This window comes from Artemia franciscana, chromosome 19, assembly GCF_032884065.1.
Source record: "Artemia franciscana chromosome 19, ASM3288406v1, whole genome shotgun sequence".
In the NCBI taxonomy this organism is placed as follows: Eukaryota; Metazoa; Arthropoda; class Branchiopoda; order Anostraca; family Artemiidae; genus Artemia; species Artemia franciscana.
In genome coordinates, this window is record NC_088881.1 from 14,822,502 (window position 1) to 14,834,870 (window position 12,369).

The 12,369-nt window shown below is 36.7% G+C and overlaps 2 protein-coding genes across 6 annotated transcripts in view; one reads left to right on the forward strand and one right to left on the reverse strand.

The window, feature by feature from the left end:
* The window catches only part of LOC136039321 (golgin subfamily B member 1-like), a 283,865-nt gene that overhangs the window by 75,788 nt on the left and 195,708 nt on the right, over nt 1–12,369 (reverse strand). For all 4 annotated transcript variants that reach the window (XM_065722941.1, XM_065722942.1, XM_065722940.1 and 1 more), the window contains one exon: nt 3,596–3,749. In XM_065722941.1, coding sequence (XP_065579013.1) covers nt 3,596–3,749 — 154 coding nt within the window. The remainder of the gene's footprint in view (nt 1–3,595; nt 3,750–12,369) is intronic.
* LOC136039323 (globin-like) overlaps nt 1–12,369 on the forward strand; it is a 49,875-nt gene that overhangs the window by 19,220 nt on the left and 18,286 nt on the right. The window lies entirely within an intron of this gene.

Here is a 12,369-nt window from a genome sequence, read left to right on the forward strand (position 1 = left end):
TGTAGGGTTCTCTGATACGCCGAATGCGATGGGTGATTCCCCCTATTTTTCAAATAAGGCAAATTTTCTCAGGCTCGTAACTTTTGATGACAAAGACTAAATTGGTAACGTCCGTGGTAACGAAATGTAGTAAGGAGCGACCCGGCTAAATAGTAACCGAAACTCTAAAAAACTCTGGAATTTTGATACCGATAGTTACATCAAAAGAATTGCATTTTTATGCTGATTTTCGATATATAAGCTTCATCAAGTTTAGTCTTACCCATCAAAAGTTACAAGCCTGAGAAAATTTGCCTTATTTTAGAAAATACGGGGAATCACCCCTTAAAAGTCATAGAATCTTAACTGAAATCACACCATCAGGTTCAGCGTTTCAGATAACCCTACAGTAGAAGTTTCAAATTCCTATCTACAAAAATGTGGAATTTTGTATTTTTTGCCACAAGACAGATCACGGATGCGTGTTTATTTGTTTGTTTTTTCCCAAGGGTGATCGTATCGACTCAGTGGTCCTATAATGTCACGAGAGGGCTCATTCTAATAGAAATTGAAAGTTCTAGGGCCGTTTTTAAGTGACCCAAAAAATTGGAGGGTGCCTAGGCCCCCTCCCATGCTCATTTTTTCCCAAACTCACCGGATCAAAATTCTGAGATATCCATTTTGTTCAGAATAGTCAAAAAACCTAATACCTATGTCTTTGGGGACGTTTTACTCCCCCACAGTCCCCGTGGGAGGGGCTGCAAGTTAAAACCTTTGACCAGTGTTTACATATAGTACTAATTATTGGGAAGTGTAGAGACGCTTTCAGGGGAATTACCTTGGTTGGGGGAGGGGTTATACGGGGGAACTTTCAATGGAGGAATTTGTGATGGGGGAAGAGAATTTCCATGAAGAGGCCGCAGGATTTTTTAAGCATTTTCTAAAAGAACAATGAAAAAATAAATATGAAAAGGTTTTTTTCAACTGAAAGTAAGGAGCAGCATTAAAACCTAAAACGAACTGAAGTTATTACGCATATGAGGGGTTCACCTCCTCCTAATACCTCGCTCTTTACGATAAAGTAATTTTATTAATTTCAAGTATTTATTCTACGGCCTTTGTGATTCAGGGGTGATTCTTAAGGAATTGGGACAAAATTTAAGCTTTAGTGTAACGAGTGAGGTATTGACGAGGAAACGAACCCCCTTATATGCGTAATAAAAACAAACGAATATAGAAGTTCGTTATGTAAGTTAATTTGTAAGTTACGTATATTTTTACTAATAATAACATCCGTAAAAAATTAGAAGTTCCAGTTGCCTTTTTAAGTAACCAAAAAATTGGAGGGTAACTAGGCCTACTCCCCCACTCCTTTTTTCTGAAAATGGTACGATCAAGACTATGAGAAAGCCATATAGCCAAAAAATAAATTAATATGCAAATTTCGTTTTAATTATTCATGTGCGGATAGCCGAAATCAAAACATGTATTAATTCAAAAACCTTCAGGAAGTAAATAAAAAAACAAGTTTTTTTTTTAACTGAGAGCAAGGAGCGACACTAAAACTTAAAACGAACAGAACTTACTCCGTATATGAAAGGGGCTGTTCGCTCCTCAACGTCCCGATCTTTACGCTAAAGTTTTTACTGTTTTAAAAAGTAGAGTTGAGAGAAAGAGTCAAACTTTAGCGTTAAGAGCAGGGCGGTGAGGAGGGAACAGCCCCTTTCATACGGAGGTATGCACGCTGTGCTCCATACACGGAGTAATTTCTCTTCGTTTTAAGTTTTAATCTCGCTCCTTATTTTCAGTTAAAAAAACGTTTCTTTTTTAAGATAATTTTAATAACCTAACTGGTTTATGTATCACAGAATGAAGGCTCAGAAAGACAATCTCACTAGCTGACTCCTTGTAATTTTATCAAGTTGATATTTGTAATTTGATGATACTTTACACCGTTCTTCTTACCTTCATCGCGTTCTGCATGCTTGGAATCAAATGAAGACGAAACAACAGGCTCTTATAAATTAGCAAAGTAAGTTAAGTAAACTAGCGAAATACTAATTTTTTTTATGTCAGGACATAAAATTTAAGATCAAGACTTTGCTCAAAAGGAAGTTATTTGATCTTTCAGTGAGGGGGGGGGATAGCCCATGTTTATGCCCTTTTGTATCTCCAGTATTTATGACTCACATTTGACCTTAAAGCCAGAAACAATCCCTGGACTATAAATTAACCCAAGGTATTTTTCACGGTTAATGTTTCTCTGTTTGAGTGGGAGAGAAATTATGGAGATGAGTGCTCTGACGTGAGACTGAAATTTAAAGAACAGATTGAAAAAAAATGTTTTTGCTGAAATTATAGCCATTAGGTCAAGTGCGAGTAAGCCAATAGGTTAAACTGCTTGGCAGTCACCTAGAAATTTTAAGATTTTTGATCAACTGATCAGGGAAGGGCAGTGCCCTCCTACTACCCCCTTCCAAAATGACGCCCCTGTGCACAATTCAAGTTATCAAGAACACTTGATATTTCTCATACCCACTTTGGAAAGCAGTAAAAGCTTATTGTCAGAAATTTGCCATTGTTTTGTTTTCCAGCACTAAAGAATAGCCCTAATAATAGCTATTATTCTGCTAAGCAATGGTGCAGGATAGCCTTGAGAAAGTATATATAGCTGATCAAGTTTAGTTTTTTGGTTGTGAAGCTACAGCACTGTAAGAGCAATCAATCTTGTTTAATGTAAAAATCCAGCTAAAACTAGAGAAATAACATGCTTAACAGTACAACTGAAAGAGTTACCTGAGGAAACACTGTATTTAAAGTAATTATTATTGGAATAGACTACATGCTAGTGGAAATAATTATGACAGCTTTTTAACCGACTAGGAAATATGACTGCGGATTTCGATGATTTCACGGCACACTATATCCTATACCTCTGATTTTATGAGCCCCTAGCTATTTTAAACTACCTTGCCAGATGCAGAGTTAGCAGCAACAGTAGCAGGCCAGTATTGTCTAGTAGAGCCTTTCTTGTGACCATTTCCGTGCTAGAGGTGAACTTTCCAGTGCTTAAAAGATTTGGATTTCCACGCTCAATTCCGTTTTATAGTTTTCAAAATCATACGATCGCCAGCGTACAATAGTATAAAGGTGCAAAACAGTTTTAAAATTGTAGAACGAACAGTGAGCCTTCCACTAACTCTACTTTTGGACAGATTAAGGGAAAATAAAGATATTCGGGGAGTTTCTGGGGAACGCCATTTGTTTCGGGGATTTTCTAGATTTTCGGGGAAACCCTCGAAAACTCGGGGAAAGTGGAAGCACTACAGGTCTGTCATACGTTAGTGATTTCTGGTAAATTTTCTTACCACCATGCAGTGATTTAGTACCACATTAATAGAAATTCAACAATAAGATCGCCAAAAAAATGTATTGATACTGACAAATACCAGAAGAATGCTAATGAGGACTGACAAGAGAAAGGAATAGAGAAAAAGAAAAGAGAGAGGATGGTGGAGAAAGAGGCTAAATGCTCCAACCAATAAATTCACGCATGATCTTGGTTTCAAAAATCTTATGAAAGCAAAGCATAAAAGAAATTTCTGAAAATCCTCACCAGTGTAATCCCACTTAGGACTTTCTGATCTTCTTCGTCGTTCCTTAGTTGGCAATTTACCAATTACTATAGATGTAGCGGCATGACTACGCTGTAGCTCCTGATGCTCTCGGAATAAGTGGGCGTACATCATTTCCAGATCTTTTCTTCCAATCTGAAATTAAAGGGTATATAATAAATAGGTGAACAGCCAAGATTAAAGAGTATTTCTGGAAATTTTAATAATTATTATTGAAAGTCTAGATATCTTAACTTTTGGACACTTTAACTTAGTTTTCGCACAATTTTCTTGGATACAGGGGAGAAGGGGGAAGGGTCCTCAAATTCTCTGTAGATCGGGTGCTCATTCCAAGGGTGGTAATAAAGTTCCAAGTATGTAGAAATCAATCCTCCTAAGAAAGTGAATACTTTTGTTTTCTTTCATTTATTTCAGTAACGATAATCTCAGCCGGCTAGTTTCACTCTCAAAATCCAAATTTTACGCGATTTAATGAAAAATTCATCCGTCCATGCATAATACTATATTACAAAATAGTCATTTTCGAATATTGAAATTTCATTGAAGTATCTCTAACTGTATAGAAAAATCCTTGAGCATGGAGCTTCTTCTAGAATATATTTGCAAATTGTTTATATATATTTACTACTAACAACTCACCGCCGCACCAAGCCACCGGGGTCAACAAACCCAAGCAAGCTCCTCTTCCGTCCCAATCTATTCAAAGCCTCCTTCCTTACACCCTCCCAGGAAGTTCCTGTTTCCTTTAAATCTGTCTTTACGACATCCTCCCACCCCAGCTGTGGACGACCTGCTTTTTGTTTAACCCTAGACGGTAGGCCAAAAAGGACAATCTTTGACAATCTGTCATCCTTCATAGGCAGAACGTGGCCTAGTCATCTCAACCTTCCTATTGTAGCCCTTGAAAGTGGAACGGAAACACAAATTTTCTATAGCCTACTGTTATAAATACGGTCAGTCAGCTGGGTACCCAGAACAATCCGTAGGCAATTTCTCTGGGAAAATCCTGCAAATCTTCCTCCGCTTTTCGGAACGCCCATGCTTCAGAGCCGAATTTGACCACTGTAATCACTTTAGCTTCCAATATTCTAATCTAAGTTTACAGACTTATCTTCCTATTCTTCCATTTTTTTTTAATTGTGAAAAAACACCCTGAACCTTGGACATTCTGCTTTTAGCATATTCACTACTCCCACAGTCTTTACTAATAATACTACCGAGGTAAATGAAGCTCTCCACCTGATCAGTCTTTTCATTGTCCAACATCACCTTTTCATCTTAACTTATTCCTAGCCTTAGTTACTTAGTATTCTTAATATTTATTTTCAAGCTTATTCTAGCACCTTGGACTCGTAAAACCTCTAAAAGCTTGTTCATTTTGCTCAAACTTTCATATAGGATGCATAAACAATCAGCATAATCCAAGTCCAGGAGAGTTTCTCCTCCCCATTTGATCCTGTGGTCTCTCATTGCCTTTCCTGTGCTTCATAAAGCAAAATCCATCAAAATAATACACATAAAGGGGGATAGAACACAACTTTGATTTACTCCTGATTTAATACGAAACCAACTGCCAACCTCATTTCCTATCTTAACCGCAGCAGTGTTATTCTGGTACATAGTACTAATCACTTTAAAATATTTATCTGGTATATCATACAAGGATAAGATCTTTACTAAAGCTCTTCTATCAACAGAATCGAATGCTTGCTCATAATCTGTAAAACCGAGGATCAAAGGTGTTTAACAACTCGGGCACATCTCAATTACTAGCCTAAGAGTAAAAATTTGGTCGACGCATCCTCTACCTTTTTTTAAACCACACTGCTTTTCTCTTATTATTCGCTAGTTTTTCCTCACAAAACAAATCTTCCTTCACATTTAAGGTATCACATTCCACTCAATCTTGGTTTAGCAGCTTCTCAAAGTCTTATGTCTTTCTCTCTTTAACTCTTTCCTTATCACTAATTGTGGCCCAATTCCTATCTTTAACTAGAAAAGTTAAGATTGACGACTCCCTCTCAATTTATTAACATGCCAGTACAATATTTTACTATTATGCCGTCTACCTGCATCTTCCTGATCCTTAGCAATTTTATCCATGACCTCCACTTAACACCTTCTTAGTTTATATTTTAATGCTTTTTCCACTTTATTTACATTCCTTTTGTTTTCATATGATCTATCACTCAGACAATTATTGGACAAGCCCCTTCTCCTCTCTATTAAACATAAAGCTTTTTCCCTAATACTCCTAGCTGCGGTCCTAACTTTCTTCCCTAAGACACCATTAATAACTTCACAAATTGTTTTCCTAAAATCACCAATCCATCTTCCGCGTTGTCAAATTTTAAACTCTCCATTTTAGTGTTCAAATTCTCATCCTTGAGTCTATGAACATCATAACGTCCCTGGAGGTAGTTACCCTTCCGAAATTTCAGCTTTAAATAGACCCTAGACACTACCAGATGGTGATCTTTACTTTTAGCATCAATAACAGCACGCATATACACCCTAGTATTTTGTATTGATCCCGCCAGTCTTTGGTTTAAAATAACATAATCAATAAGGTTTGTTGCCTTACCATTACGTGAATACTATGTTAACTTATGGGCCATTTTACGACCAAACACCGGATTGGTTATAACGAAATTGTTACACCTACAAAATCGCAACAGTCTGTAACCATTACTGTGTTCTTTTCCTACTAGTCAGGGCGCTGCACTTGGCTATTTCACTTATTTCAAGAAGAGGATACAACGGAATTTGGTTGTTATGAAATATATACCAAAAGATAGCTTAAAAAACACTGATTTCGAAAATAAAAATGGCACTTTAAAAAAAGGGGGGAGTCTATTAAATTTGGACTCGAACTACAGATTTCCCAAAAAGTGCTATCTTGCGATCAAAATCCGCAAAAGCCAGTTTCAGATGTCATTTTCCAATGTCCTTTAGAAGAAAAAAACAATATTGGTGTTCTTTTGACTGCTGTTGTTTTAGTATCAAGAAAACAGAAGTAGAAAAAGAAGTTCCTTGCGATATTTTTTGGTTAATTCAGTGGAGGTTGTATAGCATGTGATGTTATTTGTGAGTAAGGCCTTTTTTTGTATGTCTTCACTTGGTCTCTTTGGGTAATTTCCCTATTAACCAAAAATTCTTGAGTGAAAGGGTATTCCTCTGAATCTGATGTTCCATGTCCAAACCATTTTGATTGGCAAACAATTAGCTGTATTTTTGGCACTTGCTTGCCAGGCATCAGAACTGACACAAAGTTGGTCATGAATCTCAGCGGAAAGAATTTTTGTATGCCTGATGTATAGTATCTACAGGATGTACAGAGTCCCACTAGTGACATATATTCTCAATTTGGTACAGGTGCAGTTTAGTTCGCCCTGATAAAAAAGAACTTATTTTTTATGGTATATTATTCAGTCAATTAGGCAATAATCATTCAGTCAATAATCAGATACTGTCTAGTAGAAATAGGATATAAGCAAATAACTTCTTATTGTATATTCTGGTTCTATTAGTAGAGTCTCTGCATCCATACTAGAGGGGAAACTAATAATCTGCAACTTTATCCTAAACCTAACAGCCAGACCGGCACTATTTGAGGCTACGCAAAGTTGAAACACTTTCTTAAGAACTGGCAGCAAGTATGCTTTATTAGAATTTCTAATAAAAACGTGGGAGTTGTTGTTGATTTTATTACCTTTATAAGAGGCTAACCTCCTAGGAGGAATACAATTTTAGTAGACTTTGCTAAACCGACTCTTACAAATCTCCTAGGGAAACTTCCCAAACAAACAACTCAGCTGATGTTGTAGCAGACCGTTATGATGAACTATCTAAAGACACTGAGGTTTGTGAAGTTGTTTCTTTGAAAGTCAGTAGTGGTTGCAATGAATGGCGTGGAAACACGCCTGAAAAATCCTTTTCAATTCGCCCGAATATGGTTCTTGACAGCTGGGACACTATCCTGCTTGGAATCCAAAGTAAAGCAAAGCTTATAGAATGCATGTTTGACCTTTAGACCGGTACTGACCTCAAAGTCCCTGCTTTTTCAGTGTACCTACCAGAGGATTTAAAAATAGAACTGAAATAGTTCAGCTGCTTCCAGATAACCAGACTGAAAACTGCGAGAGATTTGCCAGTGAACTGAGCAGCGGATACCATGATGACATGAAGAAGCGGATACCCGTGTCGATCTTCATACGGGTTACTCTGCCAGGACGGGGTGCATGGATGCAATCATGGAAGTAAATGATACAGACATTGTGGTCATCTTGCTTCAGTCTTTTAAGACGATTGAAAAGCAATGCCATGCCTTCCTTAATGTTTTGATTCGTTTATGGACGAAGTCATTTCGATCACTGAAATTGCAAATAGACTCCCAGCATCTCTAGTGAATTCAATGGCGTTTTGCAACTGTTTCACCAGTTGTGATACTGAGAACTTCATGTTCTCCAAAAGAAAGAAGACGATCCTTAGAGCAGCTATACCGTATTTAGCTCAAATATCTACTCTTACTGTACAGATTTTGAAACAAATCGACCGAATAGTTGAGCTTGAGGAAGATATTATGAAGCTCCGTTGCGAGTTGTTATCGTCTCATCAGAAAATCAGAGGTATTTTCGCATTTGAATGATCTCCACGTTCACTTGTTCTCTCGCCGGCAAAAGCTGAAGAGCCTGTCTCGAATCGACGACTCGACTTCTCTGCCTTACATCTGAAAAGGTGCATTTACCAGTGGTCCACAATGCTGCAGGCTCATATGCCTCGCCCTGTGTACCTTTCCCTGCTTGATTTTGCAGGAAAGATGAAGGACAGATGCATAGTACCCATTAAATCGACACTTCCACCTTGTCCATCCACTATTCAAAAGACTTCACCATATTGCAAGTGCAAATCTTGTGGACAAAATTGTCCATGTGCAGATAGAGGTTGCGATATTTTATCCTCTTGTTATGAGAAGTGCTGCAAGGCCGAGGCTGATTCTGTAGAGGACTAACTGTGAGCGACTTCAAATGGAGGGATACTAAAAGAATGGAGGAAAAAAATGGAGGGAAAAAACTGTAATGAATTTGGGAATGTCAATATTAAATAAATAGAATTATCTGACTTTGTTTAGTTTCTTTAACTGCGTCATTGCTGCCATTTTTTCTAACTAATCGTGTTATTTAGTTATGAAGACATTCTATGGCCTCTAGGCATTTCTATCTCGTATTTCAGTGGAAAATTGCACCTCATACTTTGTGAAAGATGTATTTTCTTACCTGAAACACCAAAATATAATAAGATGTAAGGTTTCGGGGTATTTTTGGTATTTTTCGAATCAGCATGGTTGATTCAGGTGGCGGGAGGGGGGGTAGGCTAATTTTCGTACCTGCCCCATTCCGTCGTGGTATGTTTCACATTTTCAAGACCTGGCGCCCGGGATATATACCAAATTTAGATGTAAATATATAATCTAGTTAATGTCAACATTCACCGGTGAATGTTGGAAATTCACTTTTCTCTGCTTGAATTCAACTAGCTCTGCGAGTCGGCTTTTTCAGTCTTATGCAAGCTATGATTCTAAATTTAAAGTTAGGTTATGTTAGATATTGTGTTAGTTTAAGGTTAGGTTAAATTCTGTTCTAAATATCAGAAATGGATCAAAAACCTAACCTAAACCAACCTAACCTCACCTAACTAAACCTAATCTATTCTAACCTAACCTGCCATCATCAAACCTTGCATTAAATTTAAAAACTTGATTGGCAATACTGGCCAAATCCAAGGCGAAAAAAGGTATATCGGAAATTCATTTTTGAATGTCGATATTCACCAATTTGCGGGCATTCATGGTAACATATATTTAATATATATATATATATATATAACAAAAAATAACTTTCTTTACTTACCATAAAGCATTCAGAATATTTACTATAACTAAAATAACATGGCCATAAGCACAGCTGGAATCAACTAAAGTTTGGTTAACGGATAATAATCGAAACACACAAGCGGGAACCGCAGTCCAATGTTTCGTGACAATAGAATATTAAATTTTAACCATGGAAAATATAATGACTGTTCTTCCTTTTCTTTTTTTTGTTCTGTTTCTTTCGCTATGCTATTAGGATGAAAAGAAAATATATTTTTTTTTTTCAGAAAATACGTTTTTGTCATATATCGAAAGTATTCGAATGCATATGTAAATTAAAGACAGTATCAAATATCTCTAATAAAATGTCTAGCATAATACCAACTATAAATCAATTTAAATATTTAAATCAGTGTGCTGCATGTTCTGTGTCTGGTGTATGTACAAATCACTTTCCATTTCATACCCTGCCTCTAGCCCTGTGTTAGCACTTCTAAGACCTTTCAAGCAATTCGAGGTAACGAACCTGAGTGGCGATATGGGGCGCATTTGTGCCATTTTAGCGCTTTTTTGAGGTGGTTGTGCATTGAATTTTTCAAATCGGTGCATTATTTTTTTAGGGGGGAAATCGTTCATTCGCCGCATTTTCAAAAGAAAAATGAAGCTGTTGGCGCATTTTCACTTTTAGGTGACACAACTTTAGACCAAGCAACTGGACACACTGTAACAAACTATATGTAAGGAGCAACTCGACACAAAAATAACAATTAATACATCCAAAGAGTCGACTTTTTTTTACTTTTAACCAAATATTTAAGATCCTTTAAGGTTAATGATCCAAGCAATTTTTTATCCATCAAAAAATACGAATCCGAGAACTTTGTCAGACTTTAGAAAAAAGGGGGAACACAGCCGAAACTGTATTCAGGAGGGGTTAGCGGATTTTAACCCCCCCCCCCAACAAAAAATGTTTGTCTGACTTGTAAAAACGTAACAAAACTGGATATAAACAAATTTTTATGCGTTTTGAGGTTTCTTGTGTAGCCCTCCCCCCTCAACTGAAAAAAATCCTTGTGTAAAAAACGAAAAAATCCTGGATACGGACAGCCAAAAAGTCAAACGATCTTAATGAAAATCTTACCATCAGATTCAATATGTCAAAGACCCCCTACCGTAGAGGTTTCAAGCTCCTATCTACAAAAATGTGGAATTATGTGGTCTTTTACAGAAATAATGATAATAGATGTGTATTTATTTGTCCCCCCCCCCAGTGGTGATTGTATCGGACTAATGGTCCTAGAAGATTGGAAGAGGGGTCATTCGAACAGGAAATACAAGTTCCAGTGCCAAAAAATGGAGGGTAACTACCCCCTCCCACGTTACTTTTCCCCCTAAAGCCATGCGATCGAAATTTTGAGATAGTCATTTGGTTCAGCATAGTTGAAAGGTCCAATTACTATGCCTCTGAGGATGGCACGCTTCCCACAGGCCCTGGGGAAATGGTTTTATTATATGCAATTTGCTGATTGTTTACATTGCGAAATATACATAATTTTTCGAGGAAGGTTTTCCAAGGAGGAGAAATTCCCGGCTTGACTTAAAAGATGATCATAAATTAAATATTAAAAATTAGAAATATTTTTTTCCAACTGAAAGTAAGGAACAACATTAAAACTTAAAACGAATAGAAATTATTCCGTATACGAAGGAGGAAGGCTGCTATCTTCTTATTCCCTCACTTCCTGCGCTCAAGTTGAATTTTGGCCCCAAGTTTCTTACTGTTTTAAAAACAGAGTTAGGAGAAAGAGTCGAACTTTAGCGTAAGGAGTGGGGCGTTGAGGAGGAAAAGCCCCTTTCATATACGGAGTAATTTCTGTTCGTTTTGAGTTTTAATGTTGCTCCTTACTTTCATTTGAAAAAACTTGTTTTTTTATTTAATCCTCAGAAGGCTCGGATAGTCAACAGCAAGACATCACCAGTTCAGAAAAAAAATGATACATATACAATTGAATGATAAAAGAATGGACTCAGTCAGAGAATGATGACAAGAAAGCTCCATAAAGGCCAGTATTTCCAATAAATATAGATAAATTTTCAATCAACAACATGAGATGAAGTTGAGCGGAACTTCAAGTTGTTTTTATTTGTGTATGAAACTTTAAGGGAACTCATCCTGATTTTTTCTATTTTCCCTGATAAAGTCCTCTTTTTGAATTTGGCAACTGAAGTGAACTTAAATGAAACCTTCGTTGATAACCTTCCTTTCCTATACAAAGCTAGGAATTAGAAACAACTACAATGCGGTCTCCATAGAAATTGTGTTAATCTTTGTATAATGCAGTCATTTTCTATTCGATCTTCAGACGCTTCCCATATACTACAATACTATCTCCGTAGAGATTTTATTGTTGTCCTTTAATCAATTAGGCTCTTACAGATATGTATTCCTTAGATATATAACAAAAAAAAGAGGTATTTTAAAGGTCAGGTATTAGGTAGATAAGTGTATTGTCATGTATCATGGTCAGGGTTGCCACCCTAGGGATTTATCACTATGTCTATTGATATTTTATATTGTTCAAACAAAAAATCACTAAATCAGCACATAAATCACTATATTATTGAAGAAAATCACTAAACAAACCTAAAAATAAGGCTCTCACAGTCTCACAATTAGGCTCTCACAGATATGTATTCTTTAGATATAACTACAACCTAGTAAAAAGCGAATCACGGCACATAGCAGGCAAAACTTACTAAATGAATGTTTAAGGAAGCTATCTAGTGACAAATATTATCCAATCCAAGTGACACTGGTCCGGAAATATTAACTTTCATTAAGATTGAACTGAACAGTAATTTGTAATTGCGCCAAGAAATTTT